Source organism: Mauremys reevesii, linkage group 2, assembly GCF_016161935.1.
Source record: "Mauremys reevesii isolate NIE-2019 linkage group 2, ASM1616193v1, whole genome shotgun sequence".
In the NCBI taxonomy this organism is placed as follows: domain Eukaryota; kingdom Metazoa; phylum Chordata; order Testudines; family Geoemydidae; genus Mauremys; species Mauremys reevesii.
In genome coordinates, this window is record NC_052624.1 from 147,779,309 (window position 1) to 147,806,783 (window position 27,475).

At 49.0% G+C, this 27,475-nt stretch overlaps 1 protein-coding gene across 3 annotated transcripts; it reads left to right on the top strand.

Moving 5' to 3' along the window:
* Positions 1-276: 276 nt before the first annotated feature.
* LOC120397761 (STAM binding protein) lies at positions 277-25,914 on the top strand. Of its 3 annotated transcripts, none has more exons than XM_039524195.1 (11): positions 277-337; positions 1,926-1,993; positions 2,950-3,165; positions 13,378-13,453; positions 14,855-14,950; positions 15,742-16,117; positions 17,456-17,580; positions 19,144-19,281; positions 21,295-21,407; positions 22,644-22,743; positions 23,672-25,914. In XM_039524195.1, the coding sequence occupies exons 3-11, from the start codon at positions 2,963-2,965 to the stop codon at positions 23,726-23,728; spliced, it is 1,284 nt and encodes a 427-aa protein (XP_039380129.1). In that variant the 5' UTR covers positions 277-337; positions 1,926-1,993; positions 2,950-2,962; the 3' UTR covers positions 23,729-25,914. The 3 variants fall into 3 exon arrangements, with proteins under 3 accessions (XP_039380129.1, XP_039380127.1, XP_039380126.1); XM_039524193.1 differs by lacking the exon at positions 277-337 and adding an exon at positions 348-605; XM_039524192.1 differs by lacking the exon at positions 277-337 and adding an exon at positions 348-574.
* Positions 25,915-27,475: the final 1,561 nt, after the last annotated feature.

Below are 27,475 nucleotides of genomic sequence, written 5' to 3' on the forward strand. Positions count from 1 at the left end.
GGCACCAGCCCCTGCTGCTCCCTGAGCCCTCAGGGGAGCCCGAGGCCTGTGACGTTTTTGCAGTCAGGGGCGCAACAACGAGGGCAGCCCCTGTCCAGGCAGGGCCAAGCCCCTACTACACCCCCACCTTATTCCTCTGACAGGCGGCGGCCCCTTTAAGAGGCGACTCCCCTCTCTTCTCTCCCCCCCCCGCTCTCATGACAGGCATGATTTCAGTTCCTGTCCCCCTGCCTATACCAAGATGGCCGCCTCCCACGACTTCCGGCTGCTGCTCCGCCCTTTCCCTTCCCGGATCGGAGAGGCTAAAAGACAAGAGACGCCAGACCGGATATCGGAGGTGCCGTGAGACGACCCGGATGCGGAGGAGCTGTCTGGTTGGCTGTTGAGAGCGAGGCTGACCCGCCTGCGCTAGGCCCGAATAGAGCTCATTCAGACGGGGCGTGGCCCGTAGCCCAGACCGAGGCTGAGGGAATCCCAGCCACCCGGAAGTGGGACTGGCTCTGGGCTGCTGGCGCCGCACCCCCCCCCCCACCCCGGTTTGGGCTGACGGGACCCGCGGCGCATCGAGGTGCAGGTCAGGCCCTGTCCGCGGCGGGGGCTCCGGGGTGAGGCCTGGGGGCGCCCGGGGAGGGGCGCCGAGCAGACCCCGGCCCCGCCCCATCTCTGGGCTGCGGGAGGTGTGAGACCCCCTCGCCCTGTCCCCACTGCCCAGGAGATGGGACCGGCCACCTTGCGACTGGCGGGGTCGTTGCTGAGCCCTCAGAGCCCCTGCCCCCCCCCATCGTGCTGACTTGCAGGGGAGGGGGCGTGGCCCCCACCACCCCGGGGCGAGGGTGTGGGCGAGTCTGAGAGCGGCCGGGCCCCCAAACAGGGCTGCCACCAAAAGACAACACTGGGGTAGCCTGGGTGATCCATAGCCCCCCCACTGGCCGGCTGGCGGTGTGTGCTGAGCACCCTTTCAGGTTTCCCAGGGCGGCTGCCTCAAAAAAAGGGGTGATCCTGGGAAAACCAGGACAGAGGGCGACTCTGCCCCCAAAACGTGGGTGCTTGTCCTGAAGGCTGCCCCTGCCCTGCGTCTTATGCCAGTGCTGAGCAAGCTGTGTCTTACTGGGCTGCGAAACACCACGCTCTCTGTTAGTGGTGGCTCGCTGAATGGCTCCAGAGTTGTAGTTAAGTGGAAGGGAAGGTGGTATGTTATGTACTGGCAAGTATACAGGTGCTTGCTGCTATAAAGGCGTATTCGTCTTACTCTATACAGAGGATTGGACTGAAACTCCCTTTATAGCAAAGTTGGATGAAAGCCCTGAATAATCAGTGGGTTTGCAAGGTGCAGATTGGAATTTGACCGCCAGGGCAGATATGTGGGAGAAATTATTTCACTATAAGCCTGGTTCTGCAGGCACTGAGCAGGGGCGGGAGTTCAACTCTGCGTCTGAACAGTGGTTTCCCTTGTTCTTGTGTGATGGAGCTCAGTATTGTGCAGCCTTAGGTCATGAAAGTGGAGTCCACTGTCTTATGTTTATAAGAAGAACAGAGTATAAGATGTTTATTAAGGGTCAAATCCTACAGCCCTTGTTTAGGAAAAATTCCCATTGAGTTCAGCAGGCATATTGGCAGAGTGAGGATGAAGAACTGCAGGATTTGAGGCCTTCAAAAGGGGCTCTTGCATGAAAGTAAATCTGGAAATGATACTACTTTTGCCTGTAGCCCTTCACATCCCCAGGGCCCTGTTGTCTCTGATCAAGACCTTTCCCCTTGTTTAGTGGGAGGATGCAAGAAATCATAACGCAGTGATGGTTGGTAGCAGTCATGTGGCTGGGGGATTTACAGGATGTTACAGTTCCAGCACTGTGATTTCACCAAAGGCTTAACCCATAAACTGTCTAGTTCCCAGTAAGTGATACTTGGAAACTCTCTGCTTTTAGGAGTTCAGGTGGCTAGCACCCGTCGGGGAGCAGAGAGGGCAGTCTCCATCAACAAGGCAGTGACACAGGTAAGGATTCTTGTGTGAAAGCGTTCCATTCTGCGGTGCTTCCTGAACGCTTTGCAGTGCTTTCTGCCTGCAGCCTGCCTCAGGCTCCTGAAATTATCATTGGGAACCAGAAAGGAGGTGGATGGTCACTCAGGAACATGTTTGAAGGGGCCCTGAAGGGAGGAGAGGGTGGAATCTGGCATTGCTGGGTGAAGAGGGTGTTTACAGGAGCCAGGTGGGATCAGGAGCAGGGCAGGTTGGATGGGGTACTGTGCTTTCTGGTTGTTAAAGGGAGATATTGCGGATTCTTGCTGTTGTTTAGGTATCCTATATTCTGTGGCAGCGATTGCCATGGAATCAGAAAACTGTATGAGAATGTATCACTTACCCGTAGTTAGGGTGACCAGACAGCAAATGTGAAAAATGAGGATGGGGGTAAGGGATAATAGGAGCCTATATAAGAAAAAGACCCAAAACTCGGGACTGTCCCTATAAAATCGGGACATCTGGTCACCCTACCTGTAGCAGACACGCCATAACCTAGTTTCTTACAGCGAGTGGGGGTAGGCGACTGATTCTTCCTCAATTGTCTTGAGACACGATTGTTTACGAGGAAATGCTTGTTTAAAGAGGTGTCTTGCAAAACACCCAGTGGTGGACACTGGTGAGATTCAGGCTCAGTCTGATCTCCCCTGAAAACTTGAATCTGGGTAATTGAGGCTCAGGTAATCCCGAATGAATTTCTGCCCCCAAATAAAAAATGCATATATCTGAAAAGCTGAGCGCTGAAGAAAGCTTGGATGTTCCTAGGGTTCCTCCTGCAGGATTGCTCAGCCCACACGCTATATCCTCTTTCCTAGGAAAGCCGCTCCCACCTCCCTTGTGTCCCGGTGAGGATATGTCCCTGATAAATTTGGATATAGAGAATATGCTGGGATAATGTCTATTTCCATACATTATGTTCATTCTCTCTCTAGCCTGTTGGCCTTCATGCCTGACCACACGGATGTTAGCCTCCTTCCGGAGGAGCGAGTCAGGAGGCTGATCCAGATGGGGAGCTCCGTGGAGGTGAATGAGGATGTCCCGCCACGGCGGTATTACCGCTCCGGGCTCGAAATCATCCGTATGGCAACGATTTATTCTGAGGAAGGCAACATTGAGCGCGCCTTCATACTGTACAACAAGTATATCACGTAAGGGCTCCTTTGCCTTTCATGGGGATAACTTACCGTAAGCTCTTTGGGGCTCTTGTCTTGTCTTGGATGTCATGCACCATATGTTACAAGCCAGGAGAGACTAGGAGTCAGGAGAGCTGGGGCCTGTTCCAGGCTCTGCTGCTTGCTCCCTGTGTGACCTTGGGCAAGTCACGTCCCTGCTCTGTGCCTCAGTTTCCCCATCTGTAAAATGGGGATGATGACTCTTACCCGCCTCTTCACAATGAATGAAAAGCACTGCATAGGTGCCAAGTCTTGCTACCATTGAATGGCTAGACCAAGGGGTCAGCTTTAAAGTCCAACATCCCCCAAACCATCCAGGCCAGAAACATTCTCTCTACCACGGGGAAGCTTAAGTTAACCCTTAAAGAACTGAACAAGTATATGGTCGCTTTATCTCTCGTCCTCTTTGCCACTCTCAGCTGTTTCCTCCTCTTCACGCAATGCCAGGCCCCTATCTCTGACAAGAGCCCCTTACCCTAGAGCAGTTCTCTCCTGCTGCCCTGCCCAGCTTAATGCACTTCTCATTCTCATCCTCCTTGGGTGTGCATTCTCATCTGACCTGGCATTTACTGGCCAATGAGTAGAAACCAGCAACAGATCTTGTGGTCTGGGCTTTGGGACAGGGTTGGATGTTGAGGCTTCCTTCATTGGACTGCAGGGTGAATAGCACTCAAGATCTTAACTTGCCTCTTCTCTGACTGCTAGCATAGCTCTCCCTGGTGCACCAGCACAACCTTAGCTGTGATGGGAGCCAAGATGTATTGCTGTCCCAGGCAAACTGGGAAATGCCCTCGCCTCGTCACTCGATCGCTAAATATTCTACTGCTGAGTCCCCTGTCCGGCTGGTACTGTCAGCCTTTGCTCCTCCTGCTGCCAGGTGACTGCAGCATTTTGTAAGGGTCTGGGAGCAGGGGCCTTTCCCAATCTGTTTAGAAACAGTCCACTAATGGCGAACAGTCAGTTTACCACTTCCTGGGGTTTGCTTTTGTTGGCAAAGAAATTAACAATCAAACTTTATCTCAAGCAACTTCCCTGGCTTGCCTGCAGCTCCAGTTCCTCCTTCAGGACTGCTCAGCCCGCATGCAAGATCCCTTCTCCACTATATTGAGGTGGGGATCACGAGTCCTCTGCCTCAGTGAACCCATTTCTCCCTTTCAACGCCTGCTAATAAGGCAGAGCATGTCTGGCAAAGGCCGTGAGCCTGTTACAGGGTTAAAATGCTCCCTTTAAAGTCACAGGTTAGACTTATTCATAGATTCTAGGACTGGAAGGGACCTCGAGAGGTCATCGAGTCCAATCCCCTGCCCTCATGGCAGGACCAAATACTGTCTAGACCATCCCTGATAGACATTTATCTAACTACTCTTAAATATCTCCAGAGATAGAGATTCCACAACCTCCCTAGGCAATTTATTCCAGTGTTTAACCACCCTGACAGTTAGGAACTTTTTCCTAATGTCCAACCTAAACCTCCCTTGCTGCAGTTTAAGCCAATTGCTTCTTGCTCTATCCTTAGAGGCTAAGGTGAACAAGTTTTCTCTCTCCTCCTCATGACACCCTTTTAGATACCTGAAAACTGCTATCATGTCCCCTCTCAGTCTTCTCTTTTCCAAACTAAACAAACCCAATTCTTTCAGCCTTCCTTTATAGATCATGTTCTCAAGACCTTTAATCATTCTTGTTGCTCTTCTGTGACCCTCTCCAATTTCTCCACATCTTTCTTGAAATGCGATGCCCAGAACTGGACACAATACTCCAGCTGAGGCCTAACCAGCGCAGAGTAGAGCGGGAAGAATGACTTCTCATGTCTTGCTCACAACACACCTGTTAATGCATCCCAGAATCACGTTTGCTTTTTTTGCAACAGCATCACACGGTTGACTCATATTTAGCTTGTGGTCCACTATAACGCCTAGATCCCTTTCTGCCGTACTCCTTCCTAGACAGTCTCTTCCGATTCTGTATGTGTGAAACTGACTGTTCCTTCCTAAGTGGAGCACTTTGCATTTGTCTTTGTTAAACTCCATCCTGTTTACCTCAGACCATTTCTCCAATTTGTCTAGATCGTTTTGAATTATGACCCTGTCTCCAAAGCTGTTGCAATCCCTCCCAGTTTGGTATCATCTGCAAACTTAATAAGTGTACTTTCTATGCCAATATCTAAGTCGTTGATGAAGACATTGAACAGAGCCAGTCCCAAAACAGACCCCTGCGGAACCCCACTTGTTATACCTTTCCAGCAGGATTGGGAGCCATTAATAACTACTCTGAGTACGGTTATCCAGCCAGTTATGCACCCACCTTATAGTAGCCCCATCTAAGTTGTATTTGCCTAGTTTATCGATAAAAATATAATGCGAGACCATATCAAATGCCTTACTAAAATCTAGGTATACGACATCCATCGCTTCTCCCTTATCCACAAGACTCATTATCTTATCAAAGAAAGCTATCAGATTGGTTTGACATGATTTGTTCTTTACAAATCCATGCTGGCTATTCCCTATCACCTAAGCACCTTCCAAGTGTTTGCAGATGATTTCCTTAATTACTTGCTCCATTATCTTCCCTGGCACAGAAGTTAAACTAATTGGTCTGTAGTTTCCTGGGTTGTTTTTATTTCCCTTTTTTATAGATGGGCACTATATTTGCCCTTTTCCAGTCTTCTGGAATCTCTCCCATCTCCCATGATTTTCCAAAGATAATAGCTAGAGGCTCAGATACCTCCTCTGTTCGCTCCTTGAGTATTCTAGGATGCATTTCATCAGGCCCTGGTGACTTGCAGTTATCTAACTTTTCTAAGTGATTTTTAACTTGTTCTTTTATTTTCTCTTCTAAACCTACCCATTAGCATTCACTATGTTAGCCATTCCTTCAGACTTCTCGGTGAAGAATGAAACAAAGTCATTAAGCATCTCTGCCATTTCCAAGTTTCCTATTACTGTATCTCCCTCCTCACTAAGCAGTGGGCCTACCCTGTCCTTGGCCTTCCTCTTGCTTCTAATGTATTGATAAAAAGTCGTCTTGTTTTTTTATTTATTTTTTTATTCCCGTAGCCAGTTTGAGCTCATTTTGTGCCTTTGCCTTTCTAATCTTGCCCCTGCATTCCTGTGCTGTTTGCCTATATTCATCCTTTGTAATCTGTCCTAGTTTCCATTTTTTATGAGACTCCTTTTTATTTTTTAGATCATGCAAGATCTCGTGGTTAAGCCAAGGTGGTCTTTTGCCACATTTTTTATCTTTCCTACCCAGCGGAATAGCTTGCTTTTGGGCCCTTAATAGTGTCCCTTTGAAAAACTGCCAACTCTCCTCAGTTGTTTTTCCCCTCAGTCTTGATTCCCATGGGACCTTACCTATCCGCTCTCCGAGCTTACCAAAATCCGCCTTCCTGAAATCCATTGTCTCTATTTTGCTGTACTCCCGTCTACCCTTCCTTGATTATGCCTTTGACCTATAAAGACTGTCCTCTGCACTGCAGCTGTATGGTGTGAAGCCCAACAGTGTCTCCTCAGGGTGGTCTTTGCAACCCTATTTTGAATCTGATGCATTGTGATCCTTATTCTCTGCTCTGGATTGGCAGGGAGAGACTCTTCCTTGTCACCAGCTCCTCTCTTGCTGCCTGGCTGTACATAGGGGCAATGGTCATATCTCTATAGAGTGTCATGCCATGGAGGTTTCCAAATGTAACTATGTTGGGTGATTGCTTTGCCCAGCACAGAAATGCACCCACCCCGGGGTGAAACCTGACAGCTGCTTAGCCCCAGGCTGTGAATAATACCTTCTTGGAGTGCCTGGGATTTTTACCAAGGGTCAGAGGCTCATTTGAAAGGCTGCTTTGAGGACACTGGTTCAGTATGGGAGTGTGTTAAGTGCTTGATCCTGAGAGGCCATTATTGACGCTCACCCATCTTCATGAGTGCTCAGCACCGTCTGGAACCTAGCTGTGAATTGCCCTCACCTACTCCCGCAGATCTGTGGCTGCTTCTTCGAGATCTCCCATCTAATTGCTAACCTAGCCAGGCATTGCTTAGCCTTTATGTTCTGTCAGGCTGGGATCTCAAGCTGTAAAAGGTTGAACTGCGTAGGCTGCTCTCTTTAATGCATTAACATTGGGATTCTCACAGGTGCCTAAGGGAGTTAGATGCCTGAGTCCCAATGAACATCACACTCCCTTAGGCTCATTTGCAAACTCCAGCTTCAATTTATTTTATGCACTTTCCCTGGATCTAATCAGGAACTTAAAAAAAGAGGGCCCACTCCCCAAAGTATGATGGTTACCCACAATGCCATTCAGTTCCTGCTGGCACTTGCTTTTCCAGGGCGTCGGTACAGTTTTCCTCACCTGACCTTGTTAAATTCAATACATTTTTCTCTGATTAGCTTGGACTCCAGCCTCTCTTCCCCCCCTGCCACTTCCTGGGCTTTTATGGACATTGCTCTGGGCTCTGTGGGAGGCTGGTAAGTGTAAAACCAAGTGGAATCTTTCCAGCTCCTTTCCTCACACGCTGCTGCGTAAACCTCCTTTAGCTAAACAAATGTTCTAATCGCTTCTCCATGCTGATGGTAACAGATGGTGGTGGGTTCCCTCTCCAGGAGCTGTGGCACGTACATTTCCCTGCAAGCTATGTGGTCTGGGCGGGGAGACCTGGGTCCCGGCACTTTGCTGGTAAATTGAAATTAGCCTTTCATTCTACCTAGATTTGATTTACTCGGTAGGTTATTTTATTTAGTTCCCCTCGTCCAGAATTGGTGTCACCTACTTTGGCGCTAACCTGAAATGGCTCCATTGACTTCAGTGGAGTTACTCTGGACTTGTGTCGCTGTAAAGGAGGCCCGAATCTAGCCCTCTGCATTTGCTCCTCTGTCATCTAAAACAGGAGACAAAGGCAGAACGAGATCCGGGTTGGAGGCTGAAGGTAGACGCATTCAGACTAACGATAAGGTGCCCGTTTGTAACAGTCAGAGTAATTAGCCACTGGAACAATGTACCTAGTTGTGGTGGATTTGCCATCGCTCAGAGGTTTAGGACAAGACTGTGAAAAGATCTGTTCTAGCCCAAGCAGGCATCATGGGCTTGATGGAACAGTCACGAGGTGACGTTTCTCTGGCCTGTGTAATGCACAGAGTAAAGGATCATAATGGTCCCTTCTGGCCTTGTACCCTATGAATCTTCCCTGCTCGCCCCTTTCCAGCTATAGGACCAGACTCCCCTGTTCCATCAGTGTAACGCCAAAGGCACGTCAGTGGTCGTTACCCTGAATTGGCTTGGTTGGGCGATTAAGAGTTTGTCCCGTAACAAACGGGTGGGTGGGTGTGGCTACGTGCTGTAGCCAGGTACCGCACAGCAGTGTGTTATGCATCGGCTGGACTTGATTTCTCTAATTACACAAATACATTTCTGGCCCCAAACTGCCCTCAGCCCTCCTTAGGCAGCTGGACGAAGCTCGCTCCAGCGTACGTGATGCCTCCGGTGGGGCACACAGCCGTGACACTTCCTGCAGCTGGGGGCGTGTTTGTGGGAAAGCAGCATGGGCTGACATCCTGGGTCCCAGCAAGTCCCTGGCTGCCTTTGGCAAGAGCAGAGTTTTTTCTACCTTGTTAGGGGACTGCCCCAGCACAGAGCAGTCTCAAGATCAGGCACCTCAAGCCACTTCCCCTTTCCACAGCCACGGATCAGGGCTGTAAACAGCGTGACCATGAAATATCCAATATTTTCCGGGCTACTTTGTTCCCTTAGCGGGCACGGCACACTGCCATGGGGGTGGGGTGCGCAGACTTGCTGTCTTGCATGCTCTCCCCAAGCATTGGGCTGTAACGAGATCTCCTGCAGCACTGGGTCTGTTACATCCTCCAACAGATCTGCAGCATCCAGCCTTCTCCCAGGTCTGGTTTTGCATGGTGGAGAGGAGTCCCTCATCCCACTGAGCTTAAATAGAATTGAGGGGGAGGGGCTTGTGATTGGCTCCCCACAGAAGTGGGTTGCAGCTGTAGGAGCTTTAACTCTTGATTGTCCTAACTTTGATTTTTAACCATGTGTAACTCGTGCTAACACAGTGGGGCTATTTAACCGCCCCCAGTGGCTGGATGACAGGCTGCTGCTGCTGTCGCTATGCTAATAGGCCGGGTTTGGAGGCTCAGGCAGTGGTGCCTCATACTTTCATTTCCAGAGTTCATCTAGCCCGTAGAGGGAGACAGCCAGTGCCAACAGGTGCAACTCTGTGTTTGTGTCTGATAGTCTTGCAGTTAGAATCACAAGTTCTATGGAGCATTAAGGCCCTGATCCTACATTGGGATCCATGCATTAGCTTCAGAGGAGCTTTGCCTGGCATAGATCTGCTCAGTTGGATCCAGATAAGGGCATGCTCCCACCTTGTCACTGCGTCTGGTGCTCCCAGCCCAGCTGGCTGGAGGGGCATAGGGCTGACTGGGCCCCCTGATCTCAAGCAGAGTTCTCTCTTCTTTGGTACATTCAGTTCTTGGCCTCTCTGCTGAGCCTGCCAATGCAAGAAGCCAATTGGGGAGTGACTTATATTCTAGGGGCACCTGCCGGCTGGCTGATGGACTGAGGTCACCAGTTCCACACAAGCCAGTGAAAAGCCATGAGATGGTCAGGGATTTTGAGTCCCGGTTGGCCTGGCTTGGATTCTCGCTGGTGAGTGAGAGGGAGGGGAAACCCTCTGTGTCCCATTGCAATGCCTCTGGACCTATTGCTCCCGATTTATGCGTCTGCAAAGGTCACCTGGGAGCCAAGTGGTGGTGTCACCCTTTCGGGGCAAAGCGGTTGTTGAAAGCTGATCCCGCAGCACTCGCCCACCCATGCCCGTAGCCCCATCAGGTATGCCTATGCAGCAAAAAGCTATTCCCCCCCCCCAGCGAGTCTCAGAGCCCGTCTCTCCAGACTCAGGCTCACGCTGCAGCACTGAAAGTAGCTGTGTAGATGTTCCTGGGTGGCTGGACCTTGGGGTCTGGGTTTCAGAGCCTGCGCTGGAACATGGCTAGTTTTAGCACTGAAGCGCAAGCCTCAGTCTGCAGACCAAGGCTGTGAGACTCGCTGGCCACAGGTATTTCTGCGGGGTAGATGTGCTGTTTACCCCCACAAGTAAGGAGTTACTTCTGTGAGTAAGGGGTACGTAAACAGAGACTTTTGTAACACACGGGTGGGTTTATTTCGTGTCTCTGTTCTCTGACCTGATTAATTTCATGGTACCTGGGTTTCCTCTTTTTCCTTAATGATCATGTCGGTTCTGCCACGTGGCTTTTCCTCATCTGTGGAATCTCCCTTTGGAGCATGTGCTGAAACCAGCCTTCTCCCCACACCCGAGATGTGCAGCTCCTGTTCCTGCCCCATCCGAATGACTCTCCCTTCTCTCCAGCTTCGAAAGTGGTTTGCAATGATCCAAGGGTCACGTCGCCTGCTTTGCAACTGCGTGCAGGGAGCAGCAGGCCAGCCAGGAACACCAGTCGGCGTGAGGAATGTTTTTCATGCTATTTAATAGGCTGCTGGCCGATTGGGCCATTCTCGCTCTGGTCTTTGGGGACTGGTGTCTGCACTCACCATAGAGGTGAGGAGCAGTCTAGGCTCCAGAAAGCCAGGACTGCAGCTCTAATTCAGCTTAGGTTTAGCGCACACATGCGCGCTCCAATATAAACTCTGTGGTCATAGACTCCGAGGGTTAGAAGGAACCGTAAGGGTCAGGTAGTGTAACCCCCTGCCAAGATGCAGGATTTGTTGTGTCTAAACCATCCAGCCTCCTTTGGAATCCTCCAGTGAAGAAGTTACTGCAACCTCCCTGGGCAGTCTGTTCCATTGTCCTCCCGTTCTTACAGTTAGGAAGTTTTTTCCTGAGACTTAATATAAATCTGCTGTGCTGTAGTTTGAACCCGTCGCCTCTTGTCCTGCCTTGTGTGGCAAGAGAACAACTTTTCTCCATCTTTTGTACGGCAGCCTTTCAAGCGTCTGAAGACCTCTCTCGTATCCCCCCTTAATCTCCTCTTTTCCAAACTAAACATCGTTCCCTCAGCCTTTGCTTGCACTCCATCCCTTTGCTCATCTTTGTGATCACCGTGCCAGCTCTAACTCTTAACTGGGTCAGGTATGGTCTGATTGTTTCCTTGTACCACTCTTCCTTGGGCTACGGCTTAGTCCTTTCTGTCCCTCTTCCCTCCACTGGGTATCTGCCAGTCACTATTGCTGCTCCTAGCTGGTTAGCTGGGAGGGTGGCTGAAAGTCCAGTTCAGACACTGGAGCAGATGCCATGCTGTGAGATGGTGACACAGCCAAAAGTGCCTTGTAGCAGATACATCATAGTTGGCATTTATAGCTGCTTAGCCTGAAGTCTAGACATGAGTGCCGTGTAAGCATTAATATGCCCTGTGAGTAGGTGCTCTTCTCCCACTGGGATAAGAGAGAAGGTCCTCTCATGAGCCAGGAACTAGTTAAAAGATAGGCAACAAAGAGTAGGAAGAAATGGTCAGATTCCAAAATGGAGAGAGGTAAATAGCAGGGTCCCTCTAGGCATTAGGGGACTGGGACCAGTGCTGTTCGACATATTCATAAATGATCTGGAAATGGGGTGAGGTGGCAAAGTTTGCAAATGGTGCAACATTACTCAAGATAGTTTCAGACCAAATCTGACTGCAAGGAGCTACAAAGGGATTGCACAAAACTGGGTGACTGGGTAACAAAATGGCAGATGAAATTCAATATTGATAAATGCAAAGTGATGCACATTGGAAAACATAATCCCAACTACACATACTCAGCGTTGGGGTCTAAATTGACTGTTACGACTCAAGAAAGAGATCTTGGAGAACTATCCATGATGACTCCGAAAACATCTGCTCTGTGTGCAGTGCCAGTCAAAAATGCTAACAGTGTTAGGAACCATTAGGAAAAGGATAGATAATAAGACAGAAAATATTTAATGCTGATATATAAATCCATGGTACGCCCACCTCTGCATCCAGTTCTGGTTACCCCATCTCCAAAAAATGGGAAAGGTACAGAAAAGAGCAACAGAAATTATTAGCGGGATGGAAAAGCTTCCATATGAGGAGAAATTAAAAAGACGGAGATTATTCAGCTTGGAAAAGAGATGACGAGGGGTGCGCGGGGGGAAATATGATTGAGGTCTATAAAATCATGACTAGTGTGGAGAAAGTAAATGGGGGCGGGTGTTGTTTACTCCTTCACATAACATAAAAACCAGGTGTCACTGAATGAAATCAATAGGCAGCAGGTTTAAAACTAGTACTTCACACAACACACAGTCAGCCTGTGGATCTCCTTGCCAGAGGATGTTGTGAAGGCCAAAAGTATAACTGGGTTCAAAAAAGAATAAGAGAAGTTCATGGAGGACAGGTTCATCCATGGCTATTAGCCAAGATGGTCAGGGATACAATCCCTTGCTATGGGTGTCCTAAGCCTCTGACTGCTAGAAGCTTGGACTGGACAGCAGGGGATGGATCAGTCAATAATTATCCTGTTCTGTTCATTCCCTCTGTCTCTTCCTGGTTCTCAACTCAGATGCTCGCTTTTATTTAAGTCATAAGAATGGGGGAAATTAGCTGATTTCCCCAGCTGCTGCGTAAATGGTTTCATTTCCCTTCTGCAGGCCCTGAGTTAGCGAGATTTTGAGGTATGTGAGTAACCTCGCTGACTTTAATGGAACAACTGTCATGCTTCAACTGTTGTGCTTCGGTATCACCCTGAATTGGGGCCATCATGAATAGTCTGCCGTATTCTGGGTCTATTCGATTTTACTCCAGTTTGAATTTGTTTTAATGGAAGTTGTTGTTGTTATCCATTATCATCATTTAATGGAAATTGTTGTTGTGGAATGACTAGGAGTGTTTGTACATCACCAGGAACAGTGGGGTCCTGGTCCGTGACTGGAACTCCTGGACACTTGGATATTACACATAATTGTGTTCCAGGTGCTGTGCAAAGACCGTCTCTATCCCAAAGAGCCTGGGAGGAGGTTAATCTTTGGAAGTTGCTATTGATGAGGAACGCACAAGCACAGCATAGTAGTGGATGTAAGCATTGGGCACTGCAAGTGAGAACGCAGAGCACATCTGTGCTGGGGTGCAAGAAACCCAGCTTTTAGAACGACTGTTGTCTTCCATCTCTTCCTGCATCTTGCAGCCGCCGTTTGGAAATACAATCTTTCTGCTCTGCGTTTGCAGGCTGTTTATAGAGAAGCTGCCGAAGCATCGCGATTACAAAACCGCTGTCCTCCCTGAGAAGAAAGACACGGTGAAGGTAAGTTGTCGCAGCTCGCAATGGTGTTACCGAGAGTCTCTTTCTCGCTCAATAATTTCTATTACACAACATTCAAATAATAGATGTTGGTGCTAGAAAAGGAGCTGGTGTGTCGCGTGGTCTGTCATCCTGCCATTGCTGGGTTGTTCTCTATTGGAGCCGGTCAGGAAAATGGGGAGGTGGCTCCTGAGGAAAACTATTGTTCTTTTGGTCAAAAACTTGAAAATAGAAAAGCCCAAAACTGAAATTCCAATTTGGAAATGCTGCCGCGATGCATCATGGTAGTTCATGTTCCTCTCCCTCCCTTTCTCCTCTGTCGGCCAGGCTTCCAGCCCTGTTCCTATTGTTACACTGTCTGTGGTATTGTCCTGTCTACTACTCGCTCTCTGAAGTAATGGGGCTTCCACCCTGTCCCGTGGGAGATCATTCCCAGTTGGGCAGGTCTTGTTAGAAAGTATCTTTCCCTAATAATTCAGCCTAGGTCTTCCAGTGTTTTGGTCCTTGGATTGCTATCATCTCCTCTCCTTGGTATTCATTGGCCCAAACTCTTACGTCAGTACGTGGAATGCACCGTTCGCACAGGTGTGTCAGGCCAACTTGCATGTTCACCTCCCTATCCTGCATGTGGGCATTGGGGGTGTTGTGGACACAGGCTTCAGAACAGCCAAGCTTGGCTTGCTGAGTCTTGAGCATGGATGCTCCAAAGGTTTGGCTCTGGGGTGGAGGGGAAGGGGCGGCTGAGTCGGTTGTCATTGCCTGCAGCCCCTGTTGAATTCAGAGCACTTGTCATTTGGGGCGCTATTTTGAGAGGTGCTAAGTCTCTGTGATGGCCAGGGATTAGGACACGGGACTTTCTGAGTGCCGGTCTTGTGCTCAGGTTGTGGTGCATCTGGGTAGAGCCCCTCTAATTGTGAGCCTGTTTTCCCCCAAACCTCGTGTAGCTCTTCAGGGCTGCAGATGTGCACGTCTGGGTAGATGCGTGAGCGTGTCGCTGGCTCTCGCAGTGCCCATTGGTGCCAGGCAGCATGGAACACCATCTCCCCGCCCAGCAGCCAGGGAGGAGGGGGAAATGAGGACCTTACGCCCTTGATGTGATCAATGTGTCAGTATGTGATCAATGTGTCCCACTGGTGCCGCGTGTGGATGCACCAGCAGGATGCTGCAGCACCATTTATTTGTTTCTCTCTGAGTTGAGTGCTCCTTTCTCTGACTCCTGCTTCTCTGCTGTAGCCCTCCGTATCCTAGCCCCCTGCCGGTTTGTGGCTTAACCTCTCCTAATGCCTCTATCTGCAGTAAGTATGGGAGCTGAGTTTACTTTGTCTCAGTGCCGTGGCCTTGATGACCTTAGATTCCCATCTGGTCTTGCTGTCCTGACATCGTACTTATTCCCTCTCCCTCCAGAAACTCAAAGAAGTTGCGTTTCCCAGAGCCGAGGAGCTGAAGAAGGAGCTGCTAAAGCGCTACACCAAAGAGTATGTGGAATACAGCGAGCGAAAGGTGAGTAATGGTGCGAGGTGAAACGTCAGCGTCGCAAATAAAACCTGCAGCTGCAAAGGAAACTGATATTCAGGGTCTTTGAATCTGCAAACTGGGTAGCTGGATTCTGCAATGTAGCATTGCAACCTCGTATTGCACAGTGCTGGGAGCTACCTTCCTGAGCGTGTCGCTGCTGCCTTGTCCCAGACGGGTCTCCTGCTTCTTCCCAAATCACCTTTGTACTTTCCTCCCTGCGTAAGGGCCAGGCAGGGAGGAAAGACTCCCTGTCTGAGTCCATAAAGCCAGTCACCACCTCCTGCAGGTCGTTCCTCAAACCTCCCCTCTGCTGTGATGCAGACAGAAAACTGCCAGCTGAGGACAGGTGGCACAACATGATTGCTATTAAGAATTTCACACATCCTATTTTTATTACCCCGTCTGTTCCACCCTGGCCTCCTTGTTTGTCTGATCCGCAGGCTCACACCTAAACCACTCAGTTAAGACATGCTCCAGACAATGGGGGTCCAAACAAGCTTGGAGCTGTATGTGGGAGCCCGTTGGGGTCCATGGGCCAAAGCTGCAGTGGTCTTCCACTTGTTTAACATGTGAGCTGGTTGGTTGCCCCTTCCTGTGTGGGGATGTGTTTCGGCAGATCATGTCGAAGGGAAGCTCATCTGCAGAGGATTCCTGCTGGGGAAGGGATAGTCTAAGGGATTGACAATGCCTAGGCTTGTTCCCTGCTCAGTTAACCCGTTTGTACCACAAGACCCAGTGACATCCTGTCTGTTGTCCCTACACGTTTCCCATTGCAGAAGAAGGAGGAGGAGGAGTTTGCACGTAATCTGGCTCTGCAACAGCAGCTGGAGGAGGAGAGGCAAAGGGTAGCCCAGATGAAGCAGCAACAGGCGGAGCAGGAGCAATTTAATGCCTTCGAGGAGCTGATCCGGCGCAAGGAGCTGGAGAAAGAGCGTCTGAGAATCCTGCAGGAATTTGGGAAGCCAGAGCTAGGTCCTGAGTCTCAGGGGGCACCCCTGATACCAGGCGTGGAAAAGCCCCCAACTGACTTAAGCCCAAAGCTTCCTGCATCTCCTGTACCACCTGCAAGCCCAGTGGTAGGGACAGTGCTGCCAAAACTGCCTGTTGTGGACAGATCTCTGAAACCTGGAGCTTTGGGGAGTCCGGAAAACAGTTAGTACCTTTTGGAATTAACCCCTATTAGTGACACTGGTGCCTGAACCTAGGCTGGACACTAATAGAGATGCCACAAATAGTATCAGTCTCAAGTGTCCTATGCGAAAATGCACCCACATAACATATTAGAAACCCTTCAGCTTTACTTCTAGTCCTCTTCATCCCTGCAAGGAGAATGGCTTCCACCCTAACTGTGTGGGTGATGAGTGCTTGCGCTGACTGAGTGTGTGTCTCTGGAGTATCCGGAAATAGCTCCTTCCCCTTTAAGAGGAGTAGGCATTTGAATCTGAAGATTGCTGAGCGCTCTGGTCCTGATCTAACCCAGTTCTTCAATAGGACTGTTCTCCTGCTTAAAGCTAACCACGTGCTTGCGTGCCTTGCAGGATGGGGATCAGTTTTCAGCTCCTTGCAGGCTTCAGTCCCTAGTCAGATTCAGATCCAGGGCTGGATTCTCCTCTTACATACGCACCGGAGTGACTAATCAGAGATCAAAATTTGGAGCTAAGTCAGTGCTGATTTGCCGTTGATTGTCTCCCTCTGGCCTTTCCCTCCACATGTGCCCTAAAAATCTCAATACCCATCTGAAAGCATTTCTGGTCTCTAAAGGGATGCTGTCAAGATGGGGGAGAGGGGGAATATTAACGGGCCTGATTTTGACCACTCACATGAGAGCAAATTGGGAGGAACTTCACTGAAATCAATGGAGTCCCGCTAGTGTGAGATCACAGTTGAGCCCAATATGCTAGTGTCTTGTGTTACTCAGCCTTTTGGTCATGGCAATGGAGCATGGTTTCTTTTAAATCAAACTTCCTTTCTCCACTTGATGCTCTTGGTATTTTACCAGGCTAGAGAGAGGGAAAATGAGCTGGTCCATTTCACTTTCTGATTCAGTTCAGTTTTGCATCTTGGCTTTTGCACTTGCACAATTACTTGATTTACACACAATTTGGGAAGCATGGTCCAACGGATAGAGCACTGGACTGGGAGTGCAAACTCCTGCGGATTCTATTCCGGGCTCCATTGCTAACCTGTGTGTCTTTAGGAAGGCCTCTTCCCCTCTCTGCCTCTGTTTCCCCATCGCCATCTTTGTAAAGCCTTTTGCGATCTATGGATGAGAAGTGCTGTATAAGAGCTAAGTAACACTAGTGATTTCATGTACTTGTTAGGAATACGACGAGCAGCTATTTGTGTACCTAGCTTATTGATTTTTAAACCTCAGCCCTGAGTCGTTTGGGCTGAAATGATTTCCCCTACCCCTTCAGGTATTGACCTTTTCTGATGCACATTGCAGCAAATCTTGCCTTGTATTCACATCTACCCTTCCTGTCCCCACAGACGTAATGACAGAGGGCCTTCGCCATGTCATCATCCCCAAGGTGCTCTGCCATAAGTTCCTCCAGGTAGCAGATGCTAACACTGCCCGGGGCGTGGAGACATGTGGAATCCTCTGTGGGAAACTGGTAAGGTCACATTCTGGATAAAGCCATGTCAATATCTTTGCCTTAGGTTCCCCTTTGGCCCCTTGATCTCCTAAAAAAAAAAAAACAAAAAAAAAAAACCTTTGTTACAATGTCCTGCATTGACTCTGACTCTAATGTCAGATCCTACATTGCCTTTAAATTGTCATTGCGTGTGACCTTAAGTTGGCCCTGTTGACTCTTTAAAGACCCGAACAGTGCAGGCCGTGGCTTCATGTTCATTCCACCTTCACGAGCCTTGTCTTGATGGGTATTTGTGCTCCGCTGCTCGCCTTCTGCAATTGCATCGTGGGCCCCGATCCTGCGATCGGATCCACACAGAATGGGACTGCGTGCGGACAGGTGTCCCTGAAATCGACGGGGGTCCATCTGCTGGGATCTGATTGCAGGATTGGGCACCTTGTTTGGTTGGCAGTCGGATCCCTCTTTTGAAGCCCTATTGGGTGTTTAAACTCTGTCCACCTTGATAGCCGTCCTTCCCCACAGCTAAACATCTACCGGCTTCTTTCCCCAAAAAGGCTTCCTAATTATAGCAGCTTCTCCCCAGTGCTCGCAGCTTTCCCCCACCCCCGGTGATAAATTCTTCCTCTCAAAGTTCTGTGTAAGAGCAAAGTATTTTATCATTACTAAATTATTAATCATTGGCAGCTGGGGGTGGTTTTTTTTAAATTATTTATACTATGAGAGGACCTAGGAGCCCCAGACATGGCCCAGAACCCCATTGTGCTAGGTGCTGTACAAACACCGACCAAAACGATGGTCCCTGCCCCAAGGGGCTTACAATCAAAGTACTGAAATGGGCAGTTTTCCGCTGGGGACTCAGACCCACCCAATAAGTCACTGAGCTGCTGTCAGAGAGTAGTAACATCCAGTCATGACTCCTGTGGATTAGAGTCAAATTGCTAACCTCATCATTACAAGATTTCCTGGGGACCTAGTTGTGGCAGGGACTTCTTGGGTCATCGGGTCCAGCCCTTTGTTGACCCCATTTCATCATCTGGTTCATAACTTCGACCGCCTTAATGTAGAAGTGTTCTGTTGGTATATGACTCTAAGCTTCTTTTAAATAATGTACATCCCAAAGCTTTCTGGTTGTCTAGCATCCTGTGGTAAAAGGACACCTTGGCCTCAGTTCTGGGGCCTTGTGTAGTCAATGCAGCGTGTACAGCCGCACTAAAACTTGCTAATGCTCTGATGCGTTGCTCTGTCCACCATAGAGTGCCTTGTGGGATCAGACGATCTCAGGCTGGAAGGGATCTTGAGAGGCTGTCTAGACCAGGCCCTTGCGCTGAGGCCAGGACCAAGTCAACCTAGACCACCCCTGACAGTGATTTGTCCAACCTGTTTTCCAAAAACTCCAATGATGGGGATTCCACAGCCTCCCTTGGAAGCCTGTTCCAGAGCTCTTAGAGTTTTTCCTGATATCTAACCTAAATCTCCCTTAGTGCAGATTAAACCTATTACTTCTTGTCCTGCCTTCTGTGGACATGGAGAACAATTAATCACTGTCCTCTTTGTAACCACCGTCTCCCTGCTATCTTCCAGCTGAGGAACGAGTTCACGATAACACATGTCATTGTCCCCAAACAACATGGAGGCCCCGATTATTGCAACACGGAGAATGAGGAGGAGCTCTTCCTGATTCAGGATCAGGACAGCCTCATCACTCTGGGCTGGATCCATGTAAGTGTTTCCCTGAGCCTGCAGGCCTGATCTTAAACTCTTAGCAAATATCTGGAAAGTCGGTTTAAGGGGATAGGTAAAGTGTCCTCTATGGGCTTTCTTCTTCTGATGCAGCTGATGCTGGCCACTGCTGGAGGTGAGATCCTGGGCTAGGTAGTCTGATCCAGTGTGGCAAACTCTTTGTTAGGTCATTATATTGCAATGATCATTGCGTGTGCATAGAAACAAAATCTTGGGCAAGTTCTTTCCCTTCTCTGGGCCTCTTTCCCCTCTCCCCCCCTCGCAGCAAATGCCAGCGCTGCTCTGTGCTCTGATGGAGGTGGCACTTAAGACCAAGCAGAAGTTCTATAGCAGTGTTTCTCGAACTGGGGTCACTGCTTGTGTAGGGAAAGCCCCTGGCAGGCCGGGCCGGTTTGTTTACCTGCCGCGTCCACAGGTTTGGCTGATCACGGCTCCCACTGGTCGTGGTTCGCCGCTCTAGGCCAATGGGAGCTGCTGGAAGCGGCAGTCAGTATGTCCCTCAGTCCACGCCACTTCCAGCAGCTCCCATTGGCCTGGAGCAGCAAACCGCGGCCAGTGGGAGCTGCGATCGGCTGGACCTGTGGATGCGACAGATAAATAAACCGGGCCGGCCCACCAGGGGCTTTCCCTGAACAAGCGGTGACCCCAGTTTGAGAAACACTACTCTCTAACTTCTGTTTGGTCTTAAGTGCCACCTCCATCAGAGCAGAGAGCAGCGCTGGAGTTTGCTGCAGGGAGCTCCACTCATCGTCAACCTAGGAAAGCTGGCCTGTTTAATACGGGGCTTTGAGAGATGAGGAAGGGTCTTGTGACCCCATTCTCCCAGTCCCCTGCCCTTGGAGCGCTCAAGAGGAAAAGCGTATCACTTACGCAAGTTGAGCTACACAGACATCTCTGGTATTTTGCCTCAATGGAGCCATTGTCCCAGATGCTAAACTCCGCTTCTGAAAGTCCAGCTCTGAGCCAGGTGCCTCTGCTTAACCCCCCAGCGGTTCCCCGGGATGGTGCTTTCCTCAGCTCCTCTTCCAGACGCCCCACCACATGGCAAGCCAGCTCCAGATTCCTCTACTGCCTCCAGAGCTGGCCTTGTTCCCAGGCCAGGCTCAGCCTTCAGAGTGATGCCAAATGCCAAGCAAAACATTTGGAAACCGCGTTCCGCAGCATGAATGTGGCAGCTGCCTTGAAAACACTGGCAACTGCAAGATACTGGCCAGGTTGTCCCTCTAGGCACTAGCTTCCCCTCTCAAAGAGCCAAGGGACCTGCAGAAAGAGACCTTCCTTTTTCCAGTAGGGGCGGGTGAAGGGTTGTGGGAGATTTGTTCTCATCTGAAGGGATCTAACCCCATTAAATCCATCTGATGCCAATTGATCTTCATTATTTTAGATGTTACAGCTAAGGAGGCCGGGATTTGACACAAAACGAAAGGTCCCGACAGACCCCAGGACCATTTTCATAAGAGTTGGGGGGGTTTAAATCCAGGGTTCTGGCCAAATTCTAACTGACCAATTGCTTTGTGCCACCCTAAAATCCCCGGCAGTGTTGACTGGATTCTAGAATCTTCTTACCCCCTGCCCTGTTTGGTGTGGCTGTACTGTGTTAAACAGCTAATGTGTTCCACCCCAGAAGGGGCTGCATTTCATTAGTGTGTGAAGGGACTCCTATGTGGGGGTGCATATAATGTAGCTTATAACTGTACTTAAGCGTGCTTTGAGATGCAAGATTGCATCCTTTTCTGTGTCTTTCTCAGTCTAGTTTAAAACAAAGAGGGGAATCTTAGTTTGAAATGGCTGTTTTGGGAGTGGGAGGCGTGTTTGGACTGTCAAATACGGTAAAGGTTTAGCATGCTACTGCTCTGTTCATCGGTGTCATTGAATAAAAAAAGCGATACTCTTTGTGACCCCTTTGTCAGTGGTTGCAGCTGTTTCGGTCACCTTGATCTCTGAGCCAGGCTTCTTAACTCTTTCCTTTCCTTTGTATGTATCCATGTTTAGACTCACCCTACGCAAACAGCTTTTCTTTCCAGCGTGGATCTGCACACGCACTGCTCCTATCAGATGATGCTGGCTGAGTCCATTGCCATTGTGTGCGCACCCAAATACCAGGAGTAAGTAGGGGGGAGTGTGTTTGCTTCCCAAGCATGTTGTTCCTGGGCAGATGGAATTTTCAAAAGTGGTGTTTATTAGGTGTATTACGGTAGTGCCTCAAAGCCGCAGGCATGGAGCGGGATCCCGGTGCACTAGGGACTGTACAAAGATGGTCCAGGCCTTCCAGAGCTGACAGGCTTGTCAGCTTAGGCCTTGTCTACACACCCAAGCTCTGCTGCTTTAGCTATCCTGGTGTAGTTAAAATAACACAGCCCTCTGTGTGGATGCAATTATAGGAACCTTCATATTAGTCTGACTGTGTCTACACTAGGTGCTGCTATAACTGTATCAGTCAAATCTCGTGGGGCCCCCAACCCGACAGTTCTGCCAGTACAAACCCTGTGTGACATTTGTACAGCAGGCCTTAGGCGCACGTGTCCCCTGGACTCTTGCTCTAAAGTTGCTTTGACACGTCTGAACAGCCCATCCCAAGCTCTCACTAGAACTAGTTGGAAACTATTGTAGAATCATCGTGTGGATTTGAGGGGTTGGCTTGGGGTTAGGGCGCATTATGAGATTCCAGAGATCTAGGTTCCGTTCCCAGCTCTGCTACGCGTGTCCTGTTTGACCTGCCCCCCTATGGCTGGCCCTTTGTTCTCCATCTGTAAAATGCAGAGAATTCCTCCTTTGTCTGTGTAGACCGTAAGCTCTTTGGGGCAGGGATGGTTCTGTCTCCTGGCAGCACCGCAGGGGTAGGTCTGCACTGCATTTGTAAACCTGGGTCTGTGGGACCCAAGCTTGTGGACTCAGTGTTTCCAAGCCTACTCTTCAGCGTCTACACTGCGTTGTAAACCTGGGCATACAGTTGCTGGACCTGTGTCCTGCAGCCGTGCTAAATGCGTCCATACTGCACTAGGCCAACCTTCCGACTTAGGTCTGCGGCTTGAGCTGCTTCCACACTGCAAAAGGAGGGGTTGGACCTGAATCTCAGCAGCACTCAGGTCCCCAGTGCTTGCTGACCAGAATCAGGGAGGTTGGTGTGGGGATGGGAGGGGAGGTTGAGTTCCGAGCTGAGTCTGGGTTTACAATGCAATGTAGACGTACCCTTGGTGGCTAGGAATGGTGTCGGTGAGAGTTGCATTGTTAAGATGACTTCAGAAGGAAAATGAGAAACCAAAACAGGTCTGACCTAAAGGGATTTGCTCTGCTGATCTTTTTAAGAGGCCTGGGTTGTTCAAAGCATCTTATCTTTGTAGGACGGGATTATTCAAGCTGACAGACCATGGCCTGGAGGAGATCTCTTCCTGTCGGCAGAAGGGCTTTCATCCACACAGCAAAGATCCACCTCTCTTCACTGTAAGTACCTGAAGAGAAGGGACACTGAGAACTGCAGCTCATTCAGCTTGTTCAATCAATCACCGAAGTCGTAGCTATACTGCAAGGCTGGGTTGTAATCCAGGGAAGGAAGGGGACGTGTGACCACCCCCATGGAATGTATGAGCGAGCCTGGTCTGGGGTAATCAGTGCAGGGCTGGGGGGCCGGACTCCTGGGTTCTGTTTCTCACACTGACTTGCGCTGTGACTTCTGGCAAGTAGCTTCTCCACCCTGTGCCTCAGCATCCCCACCTGCAGAATGGGGCTAAATTCCTACTGAGAACGTTGTGAGAGGGGACTTGGAATGTCTTGCTAATGGGGCAGAGTCATCATGTTCATTCATGGAACAAATTTATCCGTAGGACTTGTTCCTGTTTCTAAGATTGTCTTGCCCCTCCTCTAATGGAGGTGTCATGATCCAGTGGACAGAGAATAGGACTGGGGGCATCTGGGCTCTACTCCCAGCTCTGCCAACGACTTGCTGTTTGACCTTGGGCGAGTCACTTTGCCCTCTCTGTATCTCAGTTCTCCAGCTAGAAAATGAAGGGGCTAATGCTGCCTCAGATTTTATAAATACTTCAGTGTCTACTGATGACTAATGCTTTAAGTGCGAAGTATAACTTATTCCTGGCAGAAGGGATGGTTTAACGGGTAGGGACGCTGGATTTGGACTAGAGAGTCCTGGGTTCAGGCCCTGGTTCAGCCACAGACTCCCTGTGGGACCTTGGGCAAGTCACTTAATGTACCCTGTGTCTTAATTCCCGATTTGTACAATGGGGGGGTGTAAGAATAAAATCCACTGACTGAGAGTTGCTCGAGGCCACAGTGAGGGCCATATAAGTAGGGTCAATAGAATGTAAGGGAGGAAGATATTTAAATAACCTTCCCATTTCTCCTTTCTTTCTTTCAGAGCTGCACTCATGTGTCAGTAGCTGAGAGAGACGTGGTGCTGATGGATCTTCGATAAGCCCATTGCCTTAACCTACTTCTTTACCAGAAAAGATCTAACTTGTAGGCCTAGGGAAGCTTTTTCTCCCATAGCAAATGATTCCCACCGTACAGGGTGATTTTCAGTAATGACGGTGAGGTTGGTAATCTCCACTTGGAGCGCACGAGATCTCTGAGGCCTCTCTCTGGTCTCGGGAGACGTTGAGATTCTGAGAGGTGAAAGGGAATATTAATGTGGATTTAAAAAAAATAAAAAGCTAACACTATGAGGATTATTTAACTCCCTAATAATCAGTCACTCCGCAATCCTTCCAGAAGGACTCATGGCAATAACGGTGCTCCTAAGGCTTGGAATTTGGATTGGGCTGACTGGAGAGCCTTTGAAAGGAAGCTCTTTCCAAACTCGGATCCACCAAATTTAGCCCATCTTCTTTTTTTGCCCCTCATGTCTGATCCAGAGCCTGTTGAACGGTCATAAGTCTTTCCGTTGACTTCAGTGGGCTGTTGATCAGGACTTTTGTAAAGCTCCAATGGGTCCGAGACTCACTCACTTCCCCTGTAAAGGGGTCTTCGTGTAAGTGACATCTTCACCCGCATTTGGACCTCTTGTGTGCTGAGAACAATGTGAAATGAGTCATCCTTTCCCCCCCCCAAACCAGTGGTTCAGTTACTTTACTTTAGAGTAGTGGGGGGGAAAACTGGTGCCAACAGCTCCGCCACTAACAAGCAGCCCTACAATAAATGAGTAGCGTGAGCACAATGGAAGGAATAGATGCTAGACAGGAAACTGGTTTCAGTTGCACAGTTGCCATAAATAGTTGGTTACATTTTTGTCATTTTAAACAGATTTAACAGGGGGTGGGAGGAGAGAGAAATAGGATCCTTTATTTTAGTATTGTTCCTAAATGGGAAATAACTTGGGTCTTTGTTCTGCTTCTTTAATAGTGCAATATGGATGGAAGAGGTCATTTCTTATGGATTACTCTAACAGCGTAGCAGTAGGAAAGTCCATGTGATAGAACATTGAAGGTGTGTTAACTGCCGGCTGGAGAGAGAGGTGAACTAGTGTTGTCGTGGTTCTAAAACTGCGTTCCCTTGATAGGGTAATTCCTGCGGGGGAATGAGAAGTGTTATCTGGTCTAACCGAGCTAGAGGCACTTCACGTGGGGCTTTTTAGCAAGGTCCAGCGGATTGGGCATTGGGCTGTGAGTCAGGAGACCAGGGTTCTGTTCCTGGGTTAGCTTCTTCCCTTTTCTAGGTCTGTTTCCCATTGTATAGAACGGGGATGAAACTGACCTTTTTTTCTGTCATGTGCATTGAGATCTACAGATGAAAAGCATCCTGGAAGAACTATGCTTTAATAGCAGCAGTGTAGTTCTCAGGCATTTGGGGCAGGGTACCACGGAGACTCTCTATCCACACTGGTCAGGGAAACTGTTAGAACCGTGCCAGAATTAACTGTATTCAGAGAGTCCTGGATCTGAACTTCTCACCAGGCCCAAGGTCCAGAATGGGTCGGTCCTCATTCTCTGGGTCAGCCATCCCTGATGATTGGCAAAGTTGGGATCGAAATGCCTCCCTGTTAGTATTCAGGTCATGTGGTGAAGAATCCTCTATTCATCTCAGTAACCCCTTGCTGCTGCTTAACTTCTCCCCTAGGAAGCCAAAGTCATAGAAAGTTTCTCTCCTTGCCAAAGTTCACACTCCCATGAAGTCGTGAGATGATCTGTTTTCGAGAGCCTGTTGTGTAGAATCACTGAATGTCGTAGACAAGTGTAATACGTTGTTCATGTCAGATGCCAAACACTGACTCTCCCCCACCCGCCCCGCATTGCATCTGTCTGTCTCAGTGTCTGTTAGTCTCTGGAGAAGAAATGGAGATAACCACGTGTTAGAAACTGTCCCACTTTATAATACTCTTCGTACATTCTAACTCTGTGATGTGTTAGATTGTCAATGAGCATTAAATGTTAATGAGCTGGACTTTTGGCTCAGCGTAGAGTGAAAGATTTTAGGCTTTCATTCTGGAGCAGCTGATGGTAGTATATGAGATCCTACATTTGGAGCCTCTATTTATCAACACACGCACAGTTGGCTTTTCGTCTGGAATATAATATGTGCCCTTACTGACCTGTTTTGCTGTATAATATTTGGCAAACAAAATTCTTTGGTGTACAGTTTAATACAAATCGATATTATCTTGGATGGGTTTGTTTGATCATTATTTGTACAGCCGTAATAGTTTGCACTGATTTAACCCTTTTCATCTCAGGATACAAAAGGAGGGAGAGATCCCTGTTTTATGCTGGGGGGTGTGACTTGTCCTGCAACCAGGAGAGATCCTGGTTTACTACCTTCTGAGTTCTTGCTCTGACCTTGAGGTCATAATTGGAAATAGATTGTTCCTAGCAACAAGAAAGGAGCAGAGCAGATAATACTATTAGGGGCTTGCCGTTACAGATCTCATTTACTTGGGAACTGTTTAGACTTTCAGGGGTTCTCAACCTTTTTCCTTCTGAGACACCACCACCATATGCTATAAAAACTCCATGGCCCACCTGTGCCACAGCAAATGTTTTCCTGCATATCCATATCAAAAGCCATATTAAACTGAGTTGTACAGCTAAACACATACACACACCCCTACCTACCTACCTACCTGTACTATACAAAAGAAAAGCATAAGATAGGTACAAAAATAAAAATCCTGAATATTAGTTTTGCTTTACTTCGTGTGAAACTTGCTGGTGCGGACCCGCACGCTGGGTGGCCCGTTGAGGTGAGTCAGAATGGAGGCAGCGCTCCTTCCCTGAGCCCTGCCACCTGGGGCTGAAGCCGGGTTTATTTTGGTGGACCTCCTGAAACTTAGTCATGGACACCCATGGGTCGCGGACCCTGGCTGAGAACCACTGGTTTTGAGCCTGTTTCTATTACTCTTACTTTGTTTAGTAGCCCTAGATTCCATGAGTGGTCCCACTCACCTCAGTAGACCAGCTGGCGGAGTAAGGAACTATCCAATGGGAGTAAGGGGTTCAGAATCTGACCCTTCGATCCTAGTGATGACCCCATTCCGAAGTTGGCTAGGATGACATTAAAGATGTATCATCTACAAGGTGGAGGCCATTTGTCCTAGAGAATGGAGAATTGATCCTTCCCTTTTGGATTGGATTTTATACAAAGTGTTGCAGAGAATTTCATCACCTTGCCTGTGGCTATCGACGACAATGACTCCTTTAAATTCAGCTTCAAAATCTTCAGTCCAGGCATTTGCCAACTGATTCATAGCGTGGCTCATGCTTCTGTGGCGATGTTACCTCATAGGTACCTCCCCACCTCTTCGCTGCCCCCAACAGCAACTACCACAGCTGCTGCCATGGGAAAGTAACTTCGGTGATCTTTTCAATACCTCTCCAAAGAGGGGAAGGGAAATCAGCCGGGGATGGAGGGGCCCTGTCTTTGCTTCTGTCTGAGCCCTGTGGGTTTCCTTTCAGGTTTACACACCCACAGCTGAGATGAGTCTGCAGTGCTGCTGCCCTCACTGGCTGAAAACGACTTGAATGCCTGAGATAAACTTAATCTGGCTGTGGAGAGATGTAGACTAAGGGACCATTATGGTGCTCTGGTCTGACCTCTTATAGTGTCTGAGTTTTGGAGACTTGACTGCTGTAACCAGTCCTTTCCCCCGTCCCTAAGTGCTAGGTTAAAGCTTTCCACTCCTACATGGTCGCATTAGAGCGGGGCAGGACTGTAACAGGGCACTGCCCTC